Below are 27,493 nucleotides of genomic sequence, written 5' to 3' on the forward strand. Positions count from 1 at the left end.
CCCCCCCAACAAAAACCAAAAAACTACTATTCACCTTGCTTCCAGCAGATGTCTCCACATCCCAGTAAGGTTCTCTCAAGAGAAGCAGCTTGACATAGGGATGCTATGTAGCTGGCAAAACATAACAGAGCCAGAAAACAATTTGGGAAAAGCTTAAACATGTTTTAAAGTCTTTCAGACACTAGAGTCATATATGGTTATTATTTGTGTTCAGTTTAAACCCAAGCACGTTTGACGAAGCTTGGCATCTCTTTACACTGGACACTACACAAATACAAAGTGAGATCTGCAGTCTGCCCCAATGAATATGTGATCTTAACAGACAAGGCAAGCAAAGATTGAGAGGCAACATGTCGAAATTAAGAGGATTATCCAAAGTAAATCTGGAAGTCAGTGGCAGAAATAAGGAACAGAATTCAATCCAATGCTCTTGTAACTTCCTCTGGACCTAGGTAGCCTGGGCACCTGGCCCATGCTTCTGAGATAAAGAATAATTGTACTGACTGTACTTGCATGCCCCTCTGAAAAGGTAGCAAAACAGATATTTGGTGAATAAGTACATAAATAAGCAGCAATGAGGGTTTGCTGGTATTTTCCTGATGAACAATAAGATTGGTGTTAGTGCAGAGCTTGGCTAGAAAAGCAAAGTTGAACTCTTATGTTCTTGTACCGCACTTATTGCGACACGCTATTTTTTTTTTTTACAACATATTTTAAAAGAGAAGTTGATTAAAAGGTCAGGCATAGTGTGTTAATGACTGACTTAAGATATGCTTTGATTAGTTGAAAGTTTGTATATAAATACCACATAAGTTATTTAAGGAGAAAACTGACAATACCAAGGGGCCCCACAGGTGACCCTGCTTCAAAAACTAGAAATCCACTTTATGCCCTAAAATCTTTAAAGAGTTCCTCCTCCATCCCCTCTCTACCAAGAGATTCCAGCATTCTTGTGAAAACCAATCCAAACATATACGAGTACACAATGGACAAGCCCACACTTGCAGACATCTGGGGGTTTTTGCCGCCTTTGCTGTCAGTTGAGCACTTTGAGATCAAAGGCAATTTAGGCATGGTATTGACCAGCCACTGTGGTAACCAGAAATCCCACTGATAGGAGTGGAAAATGTGGCTTCCTGAGTCCTGTGCTGATCTCTAGCCATGATAAAACTCATGGTGGGGGGAAAAAAAAATCTCAGGCATTTAGTTGCCTTGAGGATAATATGATGGGAATATTTGTAATCAGGTTCCTCATAGAAACTCAAGGATTGTCTGATCTCAGTAAGTTTTTAGAAGAGCTTGAGGAGGAAAGGGGTCTTCTAGTTCTTCCCCAAAAGCTGTATGATCCATTATTAAGACTTCAAGGGACAGGAGACACTCCTATATCTCCTAGAAGTTTTCCCATTGCTACAGGGATAGGAAGGAAACAAGCAAGATAGACATTTAAGTTATGGAGACTAATAGAGCAATGGTATTAGATGAGAGGATATTCTGCCATGGTTACTACTGCTTGGGAGCTAGAAGGGTATCAACAGTTGGCTGGAAACCCTTGTATGAAGGGTAGGAAGCTTCTGGTTGGAGCATGCTCATTTGGGAACACAACCCTTTGACAATAAACCACATTTATATTTGTGAGCACTGCCAAATAACATTTTGTAACATTAATTCACTTATTTACAGACACACAGCTGCCAAAAATTGCCAAAAGTGCCATAGTATTAATAATCAAATATTCCTTGTAGGAGAATGCATGGGTCCTTAGAGCAGTAGGCCAGCATAGACAGGAACTAGGAAGTGACTAAAATGTCACAGCTCTCATACACCAGCTAGAACAGGGTTGTTTGCATGATCCAGATTTCTAGATTGAATTTTGATACAGCTGTCCATGGAATGTGTCCTACCTTCTGTTAGCAACATAGATAAGCAGAAACCTTTTCACTGTGCTACCAAGACTTTATCTAAATTGCTTTAATAGTTGTCATGATTTAAATCTATTATTTTTTATTCTAAGACCACTTTGTATTCTGTGCCAATATTGGATTTGAACATTTGAGAATTAGCTTGGCCATTAGAGAGAGAATCATCAGAGAAGAAGTTCTGATTTAGTTATGAATACAAACTTCTACAAGGGAATCATACCTGCTTTGGGCACTCAAAAGAAGTCACTGGCAGTTGCTGCACTAATGCAATTCACTCGTGAGGGTAAGGGGACAGCTGCAACCACCCCTGTGGCGTCAGTCACATCACCTGCCTCCCTCTTTTTGAAATCTTAGATCTGTTCTTGTGCAGAGCTAACAGAGCATTGAGCCAGGCTTATCCCTAATGTAATTGGACTGACTGTAGTAGAGATACCTAAAGACCAGGTACTAGTCCATTATGATCAATGCTATCTTTCTGAAGGATCAAGTCCTTGGTCCTGAAAGTCTGTCCTGAAGGTGGTTACCGACATGTTTGGTTTCCCAGCAAGAAGGGCCTGGTAAACACATAATTGTAAACCCACGTGACTCAATCCAATACCAACACTGAGGTTTGTCTGAAAATCCTTTGCAGCCATCCATTTCTCTTACTGCTCTGCAAGTGTTTCAGTCAACAGGATCAGCCAAGCTATAATTGTAAGGAAGTATAGTCTTCTGGGAGCAATATCTTTGTAGGTCTTCTAGTTTTATTCCTTCAACTCCATCTTCCCCTTTGAACAAATAAACTGAAACCTTAGTTTAGTAGAGCTGGCTCATACACATGGAAAATAACAGCTTATGGAATGACATAGCGTAAGTATGATTAAATAGACACTGATCATAATAGAGCCTCTACAAGACTGACAAAGACTGCTGGTTAGTGATTGAGTCTTAATGATGGTCATGACCCCAAATATTTATTTGAGCAATTTATAAAGGACATTTTATCTTTCCTCAGCTGTATGCAAGTCTGACACTGTGTGGAATGTCTTGGTACTACAACAATCAACCACCATCCACCTCAAAAATAAGACATACAACAGCCCTATGTTGGTTTCACTATTGTCATAATAATTCTGGGGTTGTCTGCCAAATTTCCTTATAGTGCTAATAAAAAATAACTTCTACATTTCCTTGCAACTTATTCTCCCTGCTCCTATCACAGGTCTTTGACAAGGGACAGGGGTGTAGGTTGTAGCCATGCTGGTCTAAGGAAGGGCCAGGCAATTATTTTGGGCAGAGGGCTCCTTACTGAGTTTTGGCAAGCCATTGAGGGACGCATGACAGGTAGCCAGGGGCAGATTAATATTAATTTTCTAAATTTTTTAGGGGCTCCGTGGGCCGGACAGAATGTCCTGGTGGGCTGCATTTGGCCCGCGGGCCTCACTTTGCCCACCCCTGGTCTAAGGACATAGACAGACAAGGTTCTTTGGGTAAATCTGGTATCTTTTATTAGACCAACTCAAATAGTTGCAAAAATTCTTCTTAGCAAGCTTTCGGGTTTAAATACCCTTTGTCAGGCTGATCAAGCATCTGCAGTTGGTGTGTGTTCTTCCTGGATGGAAGGAATAGTAAAGAAGCCAGAGGCTGGTATGCATGTAAGAAAGCCAGGCTTTCTTTACTATTTGTAACACAACTGCCTCTGCTCCCTCCAATCCATCCCAGTGCCCAGAAAATGCATCTTTTCTTAGAAAGAGTAGGAAACTTCTTTAGGAATACTTAAAGGGTGATGATGATTGAAACCAGATGCATGCTTCACATACACAGGCCAAATCTCTTTTCTTGATTTTTAGGAAAGCATTCATTGAATACATTGTCTCTAGAGGTGTGATAAGTTTCCAGCTATATGCTCTTTAATGTTTTGAATAAGTTTCCACTGGACAATGGAAGGTGGGGGAAGGACAAATTCTTGTGTGGAAATCCTGGATCCTGGTCCCAGTATTCCTATACATGTAGATAACACTAGTAACATTTATAGTAACGTTAAATGTATGGGCTTGATCACTCTTTTTCATTACATTCACTCATTTTACACCATCATCCTGCTATTTCAGTGATGTTTACCCTCAATTTATACTGGTGCAAGCAAAGGTGTCAGTCTCTCCATGTTCCCAGACATTTTGTTATATATGTGACCCAACATTTACGTCAAACTCTGGACACATTTGAAGTATCATGAAAATAATATCTTTAATGTACAGTTTATATACTTACAATACAGTTTAAATTTGTTCATATACATTACAGGGATATTTATTTGCACCTGGATTTAAATAATCTACCTTCAGCCTTTTCCAGAGAAGCCCAAAACAGCACAATTCCACAAAAATACACCTCAATTTATAACGGAAATATACTAAGTCAAGGATTTTGGGTTTTTGTGTTGCTTTCAAATGTTCACTTTGCGTAGATGAAAAATGTAATTTAAACAGCTAAACATAGTTATTTTATACAACAACTCAGTGGAAGATTACCCAAGTCAAGAAGAATCAGAATCATACCAGAAATTTTAACATATGACAGTCTGATCATTATGAATATAGATGGTCAGACTTAAACAACTCCTGGACTACCAGAAGTTGAAGACATCCTCGCTAGAAAGGTGCTTTTCCCAAGGCTACAGCAATGTACTTGCACTCATTCGTTACCCAGTATTTCAAATACCTTGTGACAACACAGGTAACCTATTTATTTTGGCTAATACTGTACCAATACCATCTAGCTGGAAAGCTGAGGACTTCAAATGCTAATTGCATCCAAAGAATGTAACTGGGTGAGCTCAATTTTGGCAAGATCTTGCCCCATCCTATGCCTGTTAGCCCTGGGGGGCTAGTAGCTGTTTTCCAGTGCATCCTTTTTGATCAGTGTAGAGTACACCACATCTGGTCCCCTAGACTCGCTATGTTTACTCTCCATTCTACACAGACATGTCTTCAACCACCACATCATCTTCCCTTCTGTACACACCTTAGCTCACTTCCAGTGATAAAGACCTAAGCAACTTGTATTAAAATGTATTTAGCAGGGAAACAGCTAAGTAGATGTCTCAAGAGGAAGATGCAGCAGAAAGCATATCAAGTACTTTATAAAAAAAATTAAAAGGAGAGGGACTTGAAATTAAGTGTTTTTACAATGTTGCAGCTACTTACACACAGCTTCTCTTGAAGCTATTGTAAAACCAAGTCAATTAATGTGGTAAGATGGTGGCACCGAATAACCACATAAAAGATACAAAGCTGCTTTCATCCAGTTCTAGCTGCAAACCATACGCATTTTTTTTGCTTCTACTGGATGGATCAAGTGTGTTTTGCCTAAGTTTCAAGTATAACCTACTTTTAATACAGCAAAAGTAAAGAAAAAAAAGATAGCAAGATATACAATAACTGATTTCAGTAAGACTTTGGTTAGTCACAAAGGTAGTAATAGTAATATAGAAGAATCTTAATTATAGGCACAATATGGGTACTTAAAAATTGACCTTTGTTTCTCCTAAATATTTCTTCTTGTTCTTCCCCCTCAGGAGTATTGTTGCTGCCCCATAAAAGCCTCTATACTTTTCAAAAGGTAAAAGGGACTATTAGTACACATGCCACTGTGTTGCATAGAAAGAACAGAAAGCTCTTGTTTCAGAAAGTACACAGCCGTGGATGGCATCTTGTTAACATTCCAGAACTGGCTCTTTTAAAAAGAGCATAAGATACCAAATCATTAAATGAACCTTATGGGCCTGATTTCAGCTATTAAAAAACCCAGCAAGTTCAAAGCTACACGAAAGAGCACAATAAAATCTGAAACGACAGAATAAGGTGCACTTTTCCATAAAGAATTTGTGAATTTGCTTGTACCCTGACTGATGTATATTTTGACTACATCTCTAAGACTAAACAGAATAAGACACCAGAAAGCCTTAGCTTGCAAATACGCTTAGATACAAAATGGTTTAGAGACAGACTTAAAATACAATTACAATTAAAGAATCTCACAGCCAAGTTGTAGACTCTCTCTTAAACATAAGAGTAGTAGTCAGAGTCAACACTTGTTATAAATTTACTCCAGGTGATAATTACATGGAGAGGTAGGTAGCTGTGTTAGTCTGAAAATGGCAGAAAGCAGGGTATTTGCATCTTATACACCAACTAAATTAGAAATCTCTCTCTCAAATCTCACAAAGTGATGTCATCACCTCCCATTGACTAACACAGAATTGAGGACTCCCAGCACCTTCACAGGAGGTGCTAAGGACATCAGAGAATCTGTCCAAAACTTTCAGACTGAGACATTTTCAAATTGGTGGGAATATTCAGATAACTTTAATGCTGTAGCTGACATGCATTAGCATGGCACTTTATAACTATAGATTTAAATTTCTGCACCCAGATTTTTAAAGCTATTTAGGCAGTGCTTTGATACAGTTTACGTCACTTAAATGGGCAAGTCCAGTTTTCAAAAGCAAATTAGACTCTCAAATCCTACTAACTTACAATAAGACATATTTGACTAAGCTGCTTACTCCACTCAGGGCTGCAAGATTGTAGGCCTAGATTCTCAAAGGTAATTAGGTGGTGAACTCTAAGTATCTAAAAATGACTGAGAACGTAGGACCGAGCACTTTTTAAAAAACTGGGCCTGTGGGCCAAATTGGCATCTTTCTTAAGCTGTTCTGGTTGGAGGAAAACAACAAAAACAAGTCACTATAAACAGGAATTCAAGGACACACAAATCCCTCTCAAAAGCAGCTTGTGAAATGAAGCCTGTGAACTATTTTTGGGAAAGGGTGAGGGACATGTGGTATGCTAGCTTACTATGCCTAAAAATGTATAAGCAACGCTATGACGGAACAAAACATTTGAAGGGAAGCAGAAATAAGTCTGATTGGTCTTCCATTAGACGTTTCAGCTGTGGCTATGTGCTATGGGACCTGATCCAAAAACAGACGCATATTCTTCTGTCCTTCTGGAAGCCCTTTTTTTGTCTAGGTAGGCATTGTAGAGGTATGGTGTTAACAGGGAGTTAGGGGCTTGTTACATGGTAATTCTGGATGGCTCCTGGAGCTCTTAACCCTTGGACAGTCTGCACATTAACACCTTAAATTGGTTTTAAGCACTTGTTATGCGGCTCAAATTTACAGCACTCTAGGCCAGGATTATCTTTGATCCACATTACCCAGCTCCTGTTCCATTAAGGTGTGGCCACTCCCCACAGACGCGCCACCCAAGGTGAAGTCCTGCAGTACCCTGGGATCTCTCAACCCTGCAGTATCCCAGGATCTCCCCACCCATGCAGCAGGGATAGAAGCCCATCCTGGCTCACCAGCACTGTATTGGCCACTCACTACTGCAGCTCCTAGGCCTGCCCCTGCTGACCAAACCTCTAACAGCGTGTCACAGCTGTGAAGGGGAAGGACACAGTCAGAGAAGGTTTCTAGACTAAGGGTGCAACTGCTCCAAACATCAAGCTACAATTAACACTGCTCAACATTTATGCAGCTCACAGCATGAGGTGCAATAAGGCCCTTAGACTCCTTGTTTTCAAAATCCATTAAATGTTGTCTATAACAAAAGCAGGCAAACAGTATGCAGCCAACTACAAATCAAAGCTGCCAGTTTCCCACAGATGTTTTAGGATATGGCTACACAGCACAATGCAGTACCGTACAGAGATAGAGCTGTCTTGGGTACTAGAAGCAGTACAGCCAAATTAGCACGGCACTGCCTGGGATGATAAACATGGAGACATAACCTGTAATGTTCTGAGGCATTTACCATTATTAAGACAACCACCCTCTTTTGGAGATGAAACATTTTTTAACATTAACAAGCGAAACAAACAAAAGTAGGTACCCTTCATTTTAAATGTAAAAAGCTTGGACCTTCCTTCGCTGAGTGACAGCTGGATTTAGTTAGGTTTAATAAGCAGCAATTACACTCTGCATGTGCCTATGGACACAATAGTGCTTAGCTCTGAATGGTACCCAAAATTAATTCACTTAGTTTTTATTTATTCATTCAATCCTACTTGCACTTAGAAAATTGATTCAGAGGGTATGTTTTGAAACCCCTCATTATAAAAATAGCAGAAGTCAAGGATAGTTATTGATTTGTTGCATCAGTCTAATCTTAGCATTTGGCAAGAAACAACAGACTCTGAGGCAGGGAGTTTTGATTTGGTTTTCTTTGGGAAGAGGGGACATGGGGTGGAGGGGTGGGAAGGGATAGATGGATGTCCAATAGGGTCTTGAAGGTGCTACTGCAATACAAATAGTAAAACTGGACTTTGAATAAGGCATGACATGAGATTTGTACAGGTCGCCAGAAGCAACATCCCCTCAATGCAGTTCTGCAGTTGAGAAGACCTGCTCCATCAGTTTCTCAAACCCTGGTGTACCCTCCTGCTTACTCTTGTTGCTTCTACCATGCTTCTTACATTTTCTATCTATGAAAAAGATGAAAACATAGTAGAGACACTTGCATCCCTACTCAGGCCTCCAGAAACCAGGTAAAAGTACCACAGAAGTATAAAAAGGGCTCTAAGAGGTCCGGTTCTGACCAGGGGAGAATTCTCCAGGTGCACAGGGAGGCTGGCTCCCCAAGGTATGCAGGACTAAGGAGGCTCAAAAGGCAGCTAGAAGTCACCACTCTTTCCCCTGTGCTAGCACTTGGACCAGTCGTTCCATGCTGCGTCTCGCAGGCCTTGTCCATGCGCACTTGGTTGTGCTAGCAGTAGTTCTAAGGAAAGAGGGCAGCTGGCATCACAAATCTACCCCAGAACGCGCATATGCCCAATGTGCTTCTGGTCACTCTGCCCGACTCCTGCAGCAGCTGTGCCTCTACAGCGTGCAGTGCTTTCTAGGAGGGTACCAGCTGCTCATGGGATTGCTGCAGTGGGCAGAAGGCATGGGGTTGTCCAGATGAATCTTCTGCTGTCTGCCAGTGGCAGCAGAACCCCTGTTTAGTTTGGGCAAGGTGGTGCAGCTGCAGTCAGAAATGGGATGCTGCCACCACAAAGTTGCTCTAAGGGCAGACGCATGCAGAGTTTTGCCGTCAGAACTTGAGTTAGGCTGGCAGAACCAAGTATGTGCTAACTAAGCCTTGAAAATGTGGCATACAATTTCACTCAGGGTATTTAAAGTCCTCTCTCAGCCTTTCATGGGAAGTTCAAGTGCTTTTGCTTTTCCCTTCCACCTCAGCAATGTTTTAGTTCAATGGGACTCTGCATAGTTGCAAGGATTTGCCTATATAGCTGACTGCAGCATAAAGTGTAGCTCATGAAATCAGTATTTTCATCTTATAACAGCAGCAAGAAAACTGGTTTTCTTTCTGGCAGAAAAGGGCCAGCAAAATGGCCCTCAATTAGTAGAAGACCCCACTGTTGCATTGTTGGGATCTACTAAAGGAAACATGCTATTTGATGCCCTTCCCGTGAAGGCTGGCAGTCATGTTACTATTTCACTGATCTGACAACAAAGCCACTTTTGAAATCTACAGATTGTGAACTTCTAATCGAGACATGGAAATGGCAGATTGGTTCGGTAGGAATGATTTTTCCCTACAGACAACCAGAAAAGGACAAAATGTTATCATCAGGGATAATGACTTATATTTTTTAATATTAAAAGAGTTTTGTTCAGGTGCAACAACACAGTAAGTTTATCCATGAGTACTTTACAGGTAGACTTTTGTAAAAGTATCTTGAAGAACATACTGTCTGAGCCTCACTTCAAAGCATTTGTTTAGCTCTAATGTTTTCTGCTACATTATTGAAAAAGACGATTTTAGATTTGAATGCATCCTTTAGTGAAAAACAGATATTAAAAGAAGTCATAGCATGTTGCCAATTACTATTTGAAAAAAATAAGCCCAAAAGAAATGCATTATTTTTTGCTGTTAACATAAAATTGTAAACTGGATTTGTGTGTCTTTCAGCATTGATTATTCAGCAATAAATACTACATCTTGACAGACTACAAGGAGTAAAAATTCCCTTAACGTCCAGTTTTTAGCAGCTGCTGAATGTTCAGTGATGCACAAGGCACACTTCTATAAGGTTCTCTACATTTTGTATTGACATATAAAAGAATCTGTTCACCACTCAAAATTTTATCTGCATAGTAAATTTCTTCTACTACTACTATTTACAGGAAGGGCTTTTAGTGCAAGAAACAGGAAATGACGTACTAGCCCCAGTGCTCTTAGCACGTACCGCATACAGTTTCATTAAACACCAGTCAGCATCACTGGACTACATTTTAGGCCGCCAGCCATTAATGAACTGCAGTATTTTCTTAACCTGCAATTTGCTTAGCTTAAAGTCTTCTGAAAGAATTTCTTCTGTAAGCTGGACAAGTAAATTGCCATCAATCTTCTCCGTAACAAAGAAAGATATGACGTCTTCTGATAAACCAATGAACCTCAGAGATTTAGATACTTCCTCTATCGAGAGTCCAGAAAGGTCTGTAGGTGGCTGCCAGGGAGAGCCGTCGCCACAAGACCTTGGTGCTAACTGAAAGTGAAGCGGAGATGAAAAAGGGTAAGAAATAGAGAAAGCATCCTGCATGCCCTTTTTAACAAGGTACTGATCTTCTGACAGGTCTGGTGATCCAGTATGAGATTCTTCTTCAGCACCATCTATTTTTAGAGGCAAAGGGCATAGGTCTACAGCTGGCTTCTCATCATTCATTTTCGGTGCACGAGGAGGTAAGGCAGGGCATGAATGGCTCTGCTTTGTATCGCTGACTGCCAGAGTTTTCTCATCAGTGCATTCTAAAGAGTAACTTGCAGACTTTGGACAACTGGAGATGGCATTACTGAACTCAGCTGGGGCCAGCTGCGAGTACCCAGCAGGGATTTCACACCCATCAAAGTCAAAAGTAAAAGGTGCTGGACTGTTTCTCTTTGGTGTGCCCGGTGTCTTCTGTCTTGGATAACTATAACTTCTGCTTGGATCCAGCAGGAAGTCATTCCTATTTAGGCCTTCAGAAGTTCCAGAAAAATGATTTGGCCAGGATAACCTACAAGACAGAGCTTCAGCTGAGGGGCTTCCAAAAGGCATCTTGCTGTCAGGCTCTTTTGATTCTGTTGTCACCACATTACAAGGGTAACAAGAGACAGGGGCACTCTCGGTTGGATCTGTTGGGTCACTTTCTGTTACGCTGCTTTAAAAAATAATAAAAAAAGAGTGAGTGAAAGGTAGCTAAAGCAAAGAACTGCTAGTGCTTGAACAACATGTATACTTAATCAGGGGCTGGGTGTTCCAAACTAAACCTGGGAGAACATTAAGAACTGAAAAAGGTCACCTTGATTTATTATCACTGTTAATCTTGTTGTCCCTCTGCACTTCCCACAATGTTTAAAATATCTTTGAAAAGTTGCCCTGGTTATGCTAACCTCACCAGGAAACTACATGCTATTCCTCACATAACCATTTTTCTCTCCCCTACCTAGTTTCCTATTCATAACACCAGGGTATAGGAGCAATCTTACCTGAAGATGCAGACTCTTCTAGAACGGTGCATTTTTATCAACCATAAATATATTTATGCTAGCACCCAAAGACCCCATTCAAGTTTCAGTCCCCATTGTACTAAATGTGTGCTACACTAACATGGAAGAGAGAATTCCTGCCCCAAAGGGCTTATATTTAAAAGTTGCTAAGATACTACTCTGCTCATGACTTGAGAGCCACAAAGAGCACTTAATGAAATGTACACTGCCATTTATGAAGCAGAATACAGAGCAAGTGAAAAAGAACAGTGATAATTTGGTATTATATAAAACACCCATTTAAATTTACAGTTAAATTAAGCTGTGAAGGCAACTGTCTTTTTTTTCCTCCAAGTGGACCCAAGGCAGGTCACACTGCACTAGTCCCCAGTGATAAAAACTAATTACTGTCAGCCAACAAGACTGGACAGTTAACATCTAAAATCACTGCATGAGTTTAAAACCAAGGAGTGAAACTTGCCAACAGCAGCATGCAACTTCCTATTAGAATCAGCTACAATGATATGGGGGGAAGTCAAATTCTTTACCCATCATAAAAAAAAAGCGATATTGAGGTGTGATCCTAGTAAAGCTTTATGGGTTCATAATTCCTAAGAAAACTGGAAAGGAATTCTGCCAAATATTAAAAACATATTTTTAAACAGTGTATTTGTATAAGAGATAAACCAAACACAATGGAAAGAACTATTTGAATTCTCATTTTTTTTTACTTGTAATTTAGCAAGCAGTCAGGATGGGAACTTGGGACACCATTGTGTGACAGTTCAAAAACTTCTACTGAATGTGCAGATGCATTCAAAGAAAACAGTTAAGAGATAGGGGACCATATTTTGTGCAGGAGGAAGGCTTATAACAGCAAAGACAAAAGGAATAACTCTTAACAGGAAAAATTCTCATCTCCATCTGCTTTCCAAGCATTTTCTTAATCATGCAATGCAAAGTTATCTTAGCAGTGTACAGAATCTGGCCTTAGGGCTGTCTAATTCAGAGAGGAAGGTAGTAAGAGAAGACCTCACAGGGATGTATGAAACAACAAATGGCACAAAGAAATTAAAATTGGGTGCTCCTGTCATACCCTCTCAATACGAGAACAAAAAAGTCTTCTGTAACTTTAAAAAAAGGAAAAACAAAACCAGAAGGTATACAGATGATGAGGTAAACATTTTCAGAACTTACACACATATGATAGCGTAAACCCACTGGAACTCAATGCCACAGGACATAATTGAGGCCCTTGTTCTGACAAGTTTCAGAAAAGCCATAGACATTTGTTTAGCTAAGGGCAGACATTCAGTTATTATAGGTCTTTAAGTCTTCATGCTTCAGGGTATGTGCAGACCTCTAAAAATGGGGAAATCCAGGAAAACAACTTCACCAATAAGCAGGTTATTACAGAAATTTCCTCCTTGAGGGCTGCAAACAACTTCCCCTGGAGCACCTATGATGACGACTGCCAGAAACAAAAAAATGGACCACACATCTCCTGTGATTGGCAAAAAAAATATTAAATATTCTAATAGTAACTTTTTTCCCTCAAGTCACAATATACTTTATTCATTGTATAGAAGTTACAAGATAGTCACTTAGTTATGGGAGACCAATGGTACTACTGAGAAACAGTATGTGATCCTGCATTTAACGTTTTTAATGTTTCCGTTGTATTATACTACGAAAAGTTTTTATTTTAGAGTTAAATGCTCTTGAAGTTAGCTTCTATACTTCCATCTTGTGTTATGTATAATCAAGATGTTACAGAAAATAGTAACTTCCATGCATTAAATAATAAATTTGCTTACCCAAATTTGCCTTCTTTGGAAGATTTTAAAATAGCCACTTGCATAAATTAACCCATAGCAGGAACAGTCAGTATACTAAACTTTTTTAAATAAGCTGACAGACTAGTTAAATGTAAAAATTAAATAAAATAAAAAAGCAAACACATTATGATTTAGATTCCACAGCTTAGACATACATGTTGTGCAGTCCTGAAGAATAGTAGGACAGAGTCGGGCTTGGTGAACGTGTTTGTTGCCGTGCTGGTTTGATCGTACGAGGAGGAATGGACGGACTTGTGGATGAGGGCTTTGTACTTCGTGGTGGAACAGGCGGAGCATTGAGGAGTCTGCATTCCTCTCGTACCTACATTAGAAGTGGTAGAGGGAAAAAAAACCTTTAGCAAATAGCTTGAGAACCTGGATAACAGCACTCTCAGCCAAATGAAATCTGTCAGTGCAGGTTCCTATATTTTGGAAAGAAATAATGAAAACAGTGATGGTAAATATAATATACGCTTGCCAAAAATGTCTATCAGAAGTGCCTGCTAGAAGAGGGACAAGTTTACAAGCTGCTAACAAGGATGTCTTGTGAGGCAGTTATTAGCATATGTTTTAAGGTACTTTTGTTTCACTAGTTTTTCATCAGATGCTTTAAGAAAAGCCAAGATTTATATTTATTAAAGGAAATTTTGCATAGCATACAAAGTTAGAGTGATGATTTAAGATATTTTAAGTACCGTGCAATAGGGCTTATTTAGAACAACCTCTACTAATGCAGTTCAGTCACTTGTAATGATTCTTCAATGAGACAGAGAGAATACCTAAATAGGCTTAACAGGACTTGACATAGTTCAGAATTACATCTATGAAAACCATCAAGGTCAGGACCAAGTCCCACCTTCTGTTTCTCAGATGTACTTTCCTACCAACATATAAATTCTACCCCATAGGAAATTTTTGTGAAATACAGTTCAAGGAGATGCAGCAGCTGTACAGAATTGAAGCAGACTAATTTTAGTGTATGGTGTTTTACTTTGGTTGCCATTCTCACAGTTTTGCTGTTGTCCCTCAAGCAGTCCTGCTCTAATGGTTTTGATGGAAAAAATATTTTGTGTAGTTCTTTGTACCAGCCAGCAGAGGGCACATCATAACCAGCCCTTCCTGCCATCCTTAATCCCTTAAAATACTACTAGGACATTCAGTATAGACTGCCATGTGGGATGCGTTTCTCCTCACACTGCCAGGTCTGCTACACTGCCTCTGTGGAAACTTTGGATAAAAGAAAGTGATAGCTAATCCACAGAGGTCTTCATAAATTCTGCCAAAAAGATGCTTAGGTATATTTTAAGTTGAATCTCTGGCACAGAATTATCGACTAGATTTACTGAAACCCAGTTCTACTTTAAAAGACAATACTAGTGTACCCCAGAAGCAACACCCTACACACCGTTATCAAATACAGGTAGGGTGATGAGGAACCTTATAGTTTTTTTTTCTTCGTAGTAGTACAAAGATAGATGGAAGCCCCAACGCTCAGAAAGGAGAGCCTGAAACAGATCTCCTTTGGATACTTAGGTTCAGATCTGAGCTTTTGGTTTGGTCCTAACTTTTGATCTGGGAAAAAAAAAAAAAATTGAGAGCAGAAAGAGCAATATAGGAACATAAGGAAGTGTGGCTGGATGGGACCACAGGAGGATATCTAGCCCAGCCCCCTGCTCAAGGCAAGATCATCCCTGACTGTATATGAACATTCAAATGATCTGAGAGATTCTCCCAGTTTTGTTTTCCTGGTACAAAAGCTTACTGGGCAGGCACTGTACAATGGTTAGAGAAGCCAGGCCAGTGCAGAATAGGGAGCTTGTGCTCCTGATGCTACCCAGGCAGACGGCTCTTGCGCATCCATCCCAGCATGCTCTGAAGGATTCCATGGCTGCAAAAAGACAGCAGACAACAACCAAGTGCACAAGGCAGAGCTGACTGGCTGGCCACCCTAGGGGATCACACTCCCTTGGGGAACTCCTAGCCATAATCCCCACCTCCAGCCCTCTCACAGCTGTGAGGTTCTGATAGAAGACTAGAAATGTCATGTCAGTAACAGGTATATCAACTTCTATTCCAACTGTCTGCAATGAATGCCCATCCGTCCCATATGCACAGGCTGATGCACCCTGTTCCTGAACTTACTTTGTTTTCCTTGAGGCTTCATGAAGGATTTGGTGGGGAAAACCCTGACTGGTTGAACAGCAGCTCTGGTGGAGAGGGGAAACCCACAGATCCAGGAGTTGTGGGCAGCATGGAGATGTGCCTCAGTTTCCCCATGTTGGGGGTTTGCCTTTAAACAGGATTCCTTGGGACACCATCAGAGGATCTGGGTGGGGAAAACCCTGTCTGGCATAACTGCAGCTGCAGTGGTGGCAGAGAAGGGGATGGGGGAGGGAGGGTTAGGGTCTAATTGGGTGGCTCTGGATCTGGTCAAGTGGGTGAGGGTCTCCTTGGGTGCGTTTCCCCCTTTTCCGTAGGGAAAGTGGCAGGACTCTATGTCTATGTCTACCTCCTGATTCAGACCAACCACCTCCAATCTCCTGTACCTAAAGTACCTTGTCCACATCCCACTGCACCTGGACTTGCCTATTTCCACTCCCTCTGATGTCTGAACATTTGAGGGCTCTGTGAATGGCAGGGGCATGGTCAACTGGTCTGGGTGTGGGGCAGGGAGTGGGGCAGGGTTTGGTGGTTCTGGGTTTGGCAGGGTCAGGGTCAAGCTGCACCGAGTCTTTGGGGGGGGAGAGAAGGAAAAGGGTGGGTCCAACAGGTCCCGGTCTGTCAAGAGTGGACCTAGGGTGGTACAGCTCTGCAAGGTCTGTGTGTCGCACCAGATGAAGACACAGACTGCCCAGCATCATGTGCAGGGGTCACAGATGCCTCAACAGCCTGAGTCTCCCTGTAGCCATGGGACACAGCATGGGGATGGTAAAGGGTCCCACAGCATTCAGGAAGCACATTTTCCTCCCTGCTTGACTGGAGCAGTAGAGCGTATCCTGAGTGACAGAGTCTCTGTGGACCCATGGGGGAGGGGGCAGGAGCAAAGCACACTGGGATGTCAGACTTGCCTTGAGGCTTCTATCAGAAAGGTAAGCGTACAAATGTTTGGTCTCTGAGAAGGAACTCTTCCAGAAACAGCTCCTACTAGGTTGGGGTTGGCTTATTTTTCTCCCAGAACCACAATTTTTGCTCCAGGAGAAAAAAATCTTGAACTCCTGTGCATTTGCAGTTTCCACTGGAAGAGCAGCAGCTCTTCCAGTAGAAAAGCGAGTGTCTGTACATGACCCCTGACTAAGCCATCCCAGTCAACTGTGTCTCTAACCTGCTCTTGAAAACTTCCAGGGACGGAGATCCCACAGTAGCCTATTCCAAAGCTTGACCACTCTTCATACGCAACATGAATTGGACTGAAGAGTCTGATAAATACAAGACTTGCACTGTTAGGTAAGATTTCAAGCAAAAGAATGCACTCAATACATTTATAGCTGTTTTCAGGTTGCTGGAAGCACTGTGATAGCTCAAATCTTTTGTTATTTTTGGCAAAGCAAGTGAAAACATACTGATAACTTTTTTTAAAAAAAACAACTTCATGTTTTTCAATGGAAGTTTTGAGGAGCCAAGTGCCATACCAGACAAGGCAGATTTATGAACCTACAAAACCTGTCATTTAGAATTGCCCTCACTCCAGCACGGTGTGTGAAAGAGCCAACTGCCATAACCAAGGTAGTTTCCATGGTACTTGGCTAAATGTGCCTTGTTGCAACTGTTTCTTCCTTTATTCATGTTTCAATTTGGTCCCAGTTGTACTTGAAATAAAAACCCAGTAATCATTCTCATAGAATGTACCAATGGAATTGATTAGGGTGTACACCTCTGAAGAAGAGTAGTCATTTTATTCACATGAACAGTCCCATTAGAAAAAACTGCTCAGAATTAAGTTGTTATGCATCTGCAACAACTCCCACCCACCTTAGAGGGGCTAGGCCCTTCACAAACTGCATCCAAGCATCTCTAAGATGCAACTGGAAAGGGAAATTCTCATTTTAGGGGAAAGTACACTTAAAACTGTATTCTTAAGTTTAAATGCACTGCAGAACTGACAACTTAGCAGCACTGCAACATGCAATTAGCAATTAAAGTGATTTAATTTATTTTAAAAAGAAAAATGTGGAACCTTTTTGCAATCTGCTTTAGTGCTTTCAAAATGCAATAACCCATTTAGTGTTTACGTGAAATTGAAAATTAGGGACTGGGATATTTCAGCACATTTCTTCCTTAATTCAGAACAAGTTAAAATTACAGTAAATGCCCAGCAGCACAAAACACTGAAATAAATCCGACTCCAAGGGCTCTTATTTGCTCTCTTTAAAAAATAAAATCTATTTTACTTATGTTTGCTGTTGAATTCAGGCATAAAACTCTTCAACCATTTTAGTGCTGTGCCCCAAGGATGCCTAGAGACTTAATTTTTTTCCAAGTCAGACTCAGCAAAGTTAATATGGCATGTACCATGTACCCACAGGGTTAGGACCATTCAACAGAACTTATTATATACACAGGATGGTCAAGGGGTTAAGACATTTTTTACTTAAAAGAGTAAGACATTGGCACAATGAGCAGCATTTATGATGCATCACCTTCACTAAACTAGCTCACAGAGAGGTTTCTTTGTCAGTTGGTCCACACATTGAGCAGACTCAGATTTTAAGAAAACCAGTATAAGATCAGTATGAACTGAAGGTATGTCTACATGGCATAATGCACAATGCCCCACACAGATTCCCACACCCAGTTGTGCTATACTGATCCCTGAGCTGAGCTACCTACCTGTGCCATACAGGCAATGGTTCAAATGTTATGAAATAGAGCTGAGCCAATGGGGAATTTTGTCCTTATCAGGTTTGGCTCAAGCCAGTGATAAATCCTCATGTCTCATAAACAGAGTTTGGGATGGACGAGGAAGGGAAAGAGTTCGTGTCAGGGTCTATGGGAACCAAGGTACAGGGAACTATCTCCTTAGTTACTCTTTCATTATTAAATGGGTTCTCTTTTAGTTGGTTACACTAGAACTATCCAAACTATCTAGTCCCTATGCTTGTTTTGCTGAGATTAGACAAAAAATGTTTGTTTCTTCAGCCCTTGAAGAGCCCTGGAAAATCCCACTCTTCATCAATTTTGGTTTCTTTAGCTTGAAAGGGTCTTATGCTGTACACCAGTGGTTTTCAAGCTTCCTAAAGTCACTGAACCCTTCCACATCACTTCTGCAGTTGCAGAACCACTACCCACATCCCACAAGCTGATGCGCAGCCAAGCAACCCAGCCTGGTGGCAATGGTGGCACATCGCCTCCAGGCCTGCTCTGCCATTACTTCCAGTCATTTTTTGGGGGGGCGGGGGGGCTATAGAGGACCCCCAGCATGCTGTGGAACAGTTTGAAAACTATTGCTGTAAATCACTTGGGGTGCCTGTTCATGAGCCATAATTACAGCATGGCGGAGCAGTCTCAATTAATTGAGTCTGCTGGAGCGTGGTAATTACTGTGATCTAGCCAGCCCCTGTGTCTCATGTATCACTGTCTCCGCACTTCAAAATGGCAACATGACGCTTTAACTAAGCTCATTCAACAAGTTTTAGACAAAGTGCCTCTGCTGCCATTTTGGGGATGCTTATACACAAGATGCTCCAGGCACTTTAATTAAAGTGGCTCTCGGACACCTTTCCAGACATCAAGATATGAATTGCCCTAATGTACTCTGGCTTCTGCCAAAGCCCTAGTCCTGCAGTAGGTTACATTCACACTGGGGGAAACCTCATACGAAGAAGGTATATTCACAAATGCAACTGCAAGACCATGGTCTAAACTCACGCCAATTCATGTGGCTTAATTTTTTTCAGAACTGCCCAAGTTATTCAGGGCATTTTGAAAAAAAATGTTTCTATGACAAAATGCATCCTACCATCCCTGTTCCAAAGACAGAAAAAAATGCTTCTACCTAAGGTACCTCCATTTATAAACAACCCCTCCTCCCCCCCACAAAAAAATCCACATTTCAAGATTTGCTGCTTATACGAATTTCAATCTTCCAGTATATAATGGACATGCTTAAAAGAAAAAATTAAAACATCATTCAGGCTTAGTTTTCTTAAAGACTGAAAGGACTTCCTATTTTAAGGGCCTTGCTTTAATAGGTGCTTATCAGATGAAAATACTATGGAATCTGTTGATCTGAACAAAAATATTCAAGCTTCTAAAATCATTAAATGCCTTTTCCTCACAAATCAGAATTTTTCCTTTATGTGCATTTTAAATTTTGACATGCAGAAACAGAAGCAGCAGCCAAGTTCTAGAGACATACTATGGAATATTATTTTAGAGAGCAATTACAAAACCTTGTTTGTTACCAGGTACTGAACTCCACTTACACTATAAATATTCCACACAGAAACCAAACAAATATCTTTTCAATCCTAGCTCACTGATGAAGTCAGGTAGGTTGCCAATATTCATCCTAAAGCTGTTCCACTAAGCCACAAAACAGATTTGAGTGCTCTGCTTGTACTTTCTCCAGTATTGTCATTGAACCCACTTTTGATAATGTAACACTTGCGTATGCCAATCAGAGCTGGGGCGCTGGATTTTTTGGTGATGTATTTATTTGTTTTTAAAGGTGGTACTTAAGACCATGCATGACTATAACTGGTGTCTAAACCTATCAAAGGAGGTTGAGGGAGCCCTTAAGAGCCAGTTTATCAGTAAGCCTCACCTCCCTGCAGCCTTAAGGTTTCAGTGTAACATTAGGAAGGGGATAATTCCTACAGAGTTTACAGTAGGAAACACACAGGATATGGTCTGAATATGAAAAAAGGCTCTTATTGAGGCTTAGGAGTCAATAACCCTGCAGGTCTCCTAATCGAAATGCAAGCTGTTTCTAATAAATAGCCTGCCCTGCCTAAAAAAAATATAAAACCAGTTTGAGCTGGGACACCAGACTCTTCCTGTTCACCCCCGGCTCCCTCCGAACCAATCTGTTATTGTACACTTGGGAGTTAATCGTCCAGCTATTTTAGAAGCATGACTAATAAACAAGTTAGGAAAACATATCTAAAAGATTAAGTCTTTTTGACTTGTCTTTCCCACTTTTAAGCAACCTGGTGACTCCAAACTCCCACGGAGACCCCACAGATGGTGCTGACACAAGTGCAGACACCTGCTCGGCATGGCACACTGCAGCCCAGAACTCCTGAGTTCAAGAAATCCACCAGCCTCAGCCTCTGAAGCTTAGATTACAGGCACAAGTCACTGTTCCTGGCATTCTTCTTGAGCTTGTCTGGGTCTCTAATTACTGGCGAGGTTGCAACACAACATGCCTCAGATGCACTCCAACGCTTTATCAGTGCTCCCATTTTGAAGCTTTTATACACCTACATATGCACATAAATCAATGTTCTGTCCCCTCCCAAATCAAGCTGGAATAAGCACACTGAAAGTGTAAACACTACAGCAAAACAACCCTTGGAAGGAGTTTTATCTTTCTAAAATGAAACAGGGAGAAGGGTTGTTCTGGCAGGACTCAAGGCCTATACGTCTAAGGTAATGCTTCTCAACCTTTTTTATACTGGGACCCATTTGTAACAAAGGCCAGTCCAACACAGTGCCCCTCACTCTCAACCCAGTGTCTCCCGCCCCCAGCCCCGCAGTGTGTAGGGCAGGAGGAACACCAAGCAGCCCCTTGCAGGCTGAAACTCTGCCAGCCTGTAAGGGAAAAGCCAGTTTCCCATATTTTTCTCCTTCCCTTTTTAATGTTTGTTCACAACGCTTTCATATATTCTTGTGACCCACTTTTGTGTTGCGACTCATGGGTTAAGAAACGCTAGTCTAAGGTATTTTATTTAGACTGTAGACAATTGGCCTGGGACATCTACTAAGAGTCACTGATCCAACAAAACAAAATTTAAGAATTAAAGATGCGAGCATGCAGAGATTTGCTGCAGCAAGACCATCTCGAACTACCCCTTTTGCAAGATTAATAAAGCACTCCTTTGGCCTAGGAACCTACCTGTCCGTGGTACAAAATACAAGTTGCCATTACTAGATTTAAGATTCACTCTAATGAGATCTAAAACTGTCATGGGCAGGTGCTACTGGATCCTATATTTGGACAGAGCATGTTCTTGCAGCAAGAATGATAGGTGACTTTAAAAAAAAAAAATCAAAAAAAAAAATCACTATTTGTGGTTTTGTTTATTCCTTGAAGAAATGAGGAAAATGGTTGTCTCTAGTAATAAGAAATCGTAAATACTGGGCTAAACAAGAAAAAACAAATCTTGCTTCTTTAACAACTCAGAGCCTGCCATAAACTCCTTACACGTACCTGCATTACTTTCACAAAGAATAGGGGCCACAATCAAATGGAATTCCTCTTCTTTGTCTTATTATCTACTGCTTCATTTCATCTTTTCTTTTATATCACTATACACCATGTTCTGTTTTAACTTACTGTAAACTGGTTAAATGGATGATCTTACCATACTTTTTCAGCAACTATGATAAATTATTATATATGTAATAAAATAACATATATATATTAATATTCATTTTATTGTATTGTTCTGGAAAAAAGCTGTAAATAAACTACTCCTACTGCTTTCCTAAATTACTTGCCCAGTACTCCTCAGGTTGACTTTCATTTAATAGAGACTTGGGACTGAACATACCATTCAGTACATTGCAAATTACAGTCAAAGGCTCATAATGAAGTAGAAAATCTCTCTAGAAGCTTTTCTTACACATGGGTACATTGTGCACAAAGTAAATTGTACACTACCAGGAACTATTAAGGGAAGATGAAACTATGAAACTATAAGATACATACAGAAAATTTCAGAAGTACCCCCGTGCAGCAATCTCTGTGGTTAAATCAAGAATGACACTGAAGGATTCTGAATGGATTCACATCCAATGCAGTTCAGCCACAAAAAGCTTGAGCAAAATAAGCAGCATTCAAAGCAAGGCATAATGGGAAAAGTGAAGGATCATCTATAATTTAAGAAATCTTATTTGTGGGAAGAGAACATAAGAAATAGAAAGCCATAAGTTTAAAATACTAATTGATTTGTTTTAAATACAATCCTTTGATAACTTTCACTTGGCAGGAATTAGGTTACTTATGAGAGACCATTTCTCCCCATCCCAAGAATAAGTCTTCTCTCGTGGTGCCAAAGTGCATCTTCCCTCAATTAAAGATAAATAAAGAGACAATTAACACTGACTTACTGCTTCTGATTTGGGAGGCACTGGAGGTGGAGGTAGGGAAACATCTGAAGACTTTTTTGTTGTTGCTGCTAGAGTTCCAGGCATAGGAAGAGATGCATTACCACATTTTGACCGAAAAGAGCTTCTGTAATTGTCACATTTGTTCTTCTCACTTAGCGAACGAGTAAGAGGCTGATCACAAGGTTTCCCCGATCCCTGGTCCAGCCACAGTTCTTCATAAGGAAGTTCTGGTTTTGCAGGCAGACACATGGACTCTTCAGTAACTTCAGGAAAAAGATAGTCACTGCTACTGTCACCAGAGTCCTGATACTGAAGGGTGTCATGAGAAAAGAGGGCCCATTCATTGCACAAGTCCCTACACCCATGAAGGTTCACTTCACTATTTCCATGCAAATTGTTTCCGTAAACACAAACGGAGAGCCGGTGAAAAGACTGTGTTAGTTCATCCCGGGCATAGCTCAAAGAATTTGGCACATGATTGTGCCCAGTGCACCGACTTTTTTTAGGACTCTTACAATCTTCATTCCAGTCAGTTTTCACATCTCGCACTGCACGGGAATATTCATCTATATCAAACTGTTCCTGGCAGATGTTAAACCAATGTTGGACCAGGGTATCATGCCATAGCTCCCCTTTCACAAGACTGTCCGGGAGCACGAATTTTGGAAGAGTCAAATGCAAGGGAAAATGCATTGGAATAACTTTGTTACCACGCAGAACACAACAAACTACAACAGTCTTTGTTTGAATGTTGACGAATTTGTACCTATGGCCCTCACGGATAAAATGCAGGTCATACGGGTTTCTTGGTGTGGGGCTTGGCACAGTTACATTGACTGGCAACCTTGTTTTTTCTACTATATTGCGAATTGTGTGCTCACCCTCTTGCATCTGTAACTCCAGTGGACTGCGGGTGCTAAACCTGCCCTTACACTGGAAAGGAAGGCTTATACTTTCATTGGTCCTATGGTTCATGCAAATGAGGCATGGCATTTTACCTCTGCCTAGCTTACTGATAGAATTAAGTTTCCCAATTTTCTTGAAGATGGTGTTGAGTCGTGACTTTTCCTTAGAAGATTTTGCATACAGGATTTCTGCTTGTCCCATTAAAGTGAGCTCATCCCCAGTACTGAGTGTAATGTTGTAAACTTCTGTGTCTTCATTGCATTCACCTGAAGCCACCTGCAAATAGTAATACAGAAGTATATTTTTTATGCAGAGAAGATAACACCTCAATTCATATCAAATATAGTTAGGCTGGATTAGATAGTGAGATGGAAAATAATATTTAAGAAAACAGTATAAGCTACTTTTGTTTGAATATCTTCACAAAGCAAATACAAGTGATTTAGCATGAAAACTTAAGTTACATTTCTAGCAGGGACAACACATTATCTCAAGCAAGACGGTAAGAAAGTAGTCATTTAGGGTGTGTGTAGACGAAACAGGGGCCCTAAATTGAAGAAGTGGGTTTTTAAAACACTGCTTCAATTTAGGGCAAAGTAAACCCCCAATACCGTGTACACCTGTCTTGCACGTGCGTCTCTGGCAGTGGGGAGGGGAGGGCAAACTGCCAGTGAGTGGAGCGGTCCCTGGGCTGCAGGGGGGGCTGGTGCTTCCCTGCGCAGCAGCAGCACACCCCCTCCCCCGCAGGCACCCAGTTTGGGTGGTCCTGCGGGGCACCGCAGCCACAGAGGGAAGGACCAGGTCCCCATGCAGCTCATGCAGACAGGCAGGCGCCCAAGGGAAAAAAAAAAAAAAAAAAAAAGATCAGGCTCTCTGCTTTTTGGATTTTTTCCCCTCCTTTGGTGGAGCCTGTTTTCCTGGGCTGCTGCCAGGCTGCCTGCACAGTCCCTGAGCCGCACAGAGCCTAGTGCTTTGCTCCGCAGATATAGGGCAGCAAACAAACTCCTCGGAGGTGTTTTAGTTTGCTGCGCCCCGAAGACATTTAAGGCGCATTACGCTGCCAAATGTGCCACAGTGGCTGGAAGTAATGCGCAATACGCCGCCAACGCATGCAAACACCAACACCATTAAAGTGGTACAAAAGCATTTAACCTGCTTTAAAGTGTTGTGCACTCATGCCCGTTGTTTCATCTACACATGCCCCTAGAACTTACTTGACTTGCAAAAAGAATGGAAATACATGCGAGTAATTTATAGGAAAGAAACAATATTCCACCAAATTCAACAGCAACAATCTGAAAACTGTAGACTATATTTGAGCAGTGCTGTTCCTCCTAGATATTCAGCCACCCAGCTCTCTTGCTTCTGCTGCTTTCTGACATTTATCTACAACATCTTGAATACAGAAGGGGCAAAGTTTATCCATTCCCACCAGGTTCCCTCTTTAGGAATCAAAAAATACCCTCTTATTGCTCCTCTCCCTTGTCATCAGGAAGTAAATATAACCCCCGCTCAGCCCCTTCTGAAAAGGGGAGGGGAAGGATTAGATAACACCGGTATAGGCATATTGGTTATTTCTTACTACAGAAATTGTACTTAAAAGGGGGGGAGGGGGAAGGATGCCAAAGGACTGAATGCTCCTAAAGTCATTCCCATAAAACCACTGAATTCACACACTAGCATCTATTTTAGATAGCCATTCCATCTCCCTTATGTCTAGCTAGTGTAACAAAACACCTTCCCTTCAATGAGGTAACAGAGCTTCCAGGATCAAAAACACCTATTCACAAAGTAAGGTGTTTTAAGCAAATACCACAAGCCTATTACAGACATCTGCACTATGTAGCAGGTTCTCAGTAGCAGGTAAACTAAGCAGGGATTTCACATTTTTAAGCTATGCAAAAATAGCTTTTCCTTACCAAAAGTCCCAGTTCATGTGCACAGTAAAGTTTTAAATTCCAAATTCTGAAATCTGGCAAATAGCTGCTATATAAAAATCACGAAAACAACTTCCTAACCAATTTTTGTCATCTCTATCTGTTAAATAAGTGAGAGATGCTTTCAGTAATTGCTATTCCCCTTGAAAGAAAATCTGCAATTTGTCCATGTTTGTAAAGGTGCTTGTGGGTCTTTGGGAGCAAGTATGCACAATGTGTTCAGTACAAGCATGCAGGCTACAGGTTTCAGTTTCAGTGTTTCCTGAGAGGAAGTTATTCAAGTTCTATGTTATCTAAACAACACTAATCAGTCTAATCCAGGAAACTGCCAGGATTTTATTGTACATAATAGTCATTCACAGTTTACACGAGCGGTCAGGAAACATTTTGAACCATTGACATAAAAGTGTTCAGCCTTCTGCTGACTGAGGTGCCATAAATTCATTACAAATTTATGTTGGAAACCAATTACACAAGGATTCAGGATTAAATGACTGGACACAGTTCTGAATTCAGTGAAGTTGGTAGGAGTTGAGAATACTTTGTACCTAGATGTACCCTATAGCTTTTTCCTTCTTTTTAAACATTCACAAAGGAAATGAATTCTAATTTCCACAGAATTGCATAGCCATATATATTGTTTGTTTTGAAGAGGCAAGGCATACAATGAGAAACTGAAGACTTGTAAAGATAACTATTATCTTCCAGCATTTTTTTTAAAGCACCAATGGGAGTGAGGAAGGCTGTTGTTATCTATATTTGTTAAATTGCTGCTTCGATAACTTGTTGTTCCCTTGAGATCTACAAACAAATAATCCAGGATACCAGGAAATATTTCACTTATCTCATGAGACTAAGGTAATTAACCCCTCTGGCTTCTCCATGAAGAAATACTATTATGGATCTGATGAACTGAATACTTATTTTTTAGTGATGCCAGGTTCATTTCTTAGAGAAAAAAAAAAGTAGAGTTTAAAATGACCAGCAGTGAATAGATTATTAAATTGGGCAGGTCCATTTCTTTAAAAGAAAATTAAATTTTTAAACTCAGACATTTAGCAGCTACCATTCCATAGCTTTACTGCATACATGCACATGGCTGATCTAGTATTTAAAACTGAATTGGACTAAGAACATACAATTGTTAAAGTGGCAGGAAAAATAAATTATGCCAGGGCTCAAGCCTGGCACTGGCCGAGTAAAATATTAGTATACGAGCTTCATTCTGAATGTAAAATACAGGAGGGATTAATTGTAGTTCAAGACTATCATAAAATAAATCAATCACTCACATGTTTTAGCTAAAGAAAGTGAATCAAATGTTGAAATCATACTTGAAACCAGGTCCTACTTCATTTATCAGTCATCAAATGCACTCAAGAGCCTCATCTACCTTGCTCAAGCCCCTGAAAAACTGTTAATAGAAAAGGCAGGTGGGTCCTCTTCCTCAATGCTGCTTTTTTGTGACTTAGTTGTAAGTTTAATATGTCAGCAGGGTAGAATAGCAGATGCGTTAGTGGATTTTCAGGGACTCGAGCAGGGTGGAATAGGATCTGGCCTTTAGAGTCTGTCCACAGAGCAACTCATTAAGGTGAAATTAAAAGCTGCTGGCAGGTTTCAGTAGGCTGAGTGCAACTCCACCACTGGAGTTTGGGTTCTCAAGTCTCTGCTTCTCCTATGCCTACACTTAATTTGTTTAAAAATGCATCAATTTATTTACATATATTCTACAGTAAGGAACATGGAAACATGTTCTGGGATACACACATCTATTGTTAATTAAACTGGCTGCATCTACACGAGACACTTCTATGCAATGGTTACTGTGCATTTATTTAGCACCTGTATAAACGCTAAGCAAGTACTACATGAATGCACAGTAACCTGTTAGTGCCAAACGCTGTTTTTGTGATGCTACCGTGCAGTACTGACACTTCACTGTTTTTGCCACGCAACACTACTGCACAATAGTATCAGGCTACTGGACAGTAGGTCTCATGTAGATGTGCCCACTGACTAACAAAACCCATGTCCTACTTGCTATATCGTTTACTATTGCATTAAAACTAAATTAGTATGAAAAAAACCCACAATTTAGAATCCAG

At 40.7% G+C, this 27,493-nt stretch overlaps 1 protein-coding gene across 1 annotated transcript in view; it reads right to left on the reverse strand.

The window, feature by feature from the left end:
• Positions 1–4,126: 4,126 nt before the first annotated feature.
• Positions 4,127–27,493, reverse strand: part of GAREM1 (GRB2 associated regulator of MAPK1 subtype 1) — a 128,547-nt gene continuing 105,180 nt past the window's right edge. The window contains exons 4-6 of the mRNA XM_019518932.1: positions 22,546–23,727; positions 13,428–13,594; positions 4,127–11,106 (exon numbers count right to left, since the gene is read on the reverse strand). Of these exons, the coding sequence (XP_019374477.1) occupies positions 10,194–11,106; positions 13,428–13,594; positions 22,546–23,727 (2,262 nt within the window). The 3' untranslated portion in view covers positions 4,127–10,193. The remainder of the gene's footprint in view (positions 11,107–13,427; positions 13,595–22,545; positions 23,728–27,493) is intronic.

The sequence above is a fragment of the Gavialis gangeticus genome, unplaced genomic scaffold (assembly GCF_001723915.1).
Source record: "Gavialis gangeticus isolate Ggan-Ray unplaced genomic scaffold, GavGan_comp1, whole genome shotgun sequence".
NCBI lineage: Eukaryota > Metazoa > Chordata > Crocodylia > Gavialidae > Gavialis > Gavialis gangeticus.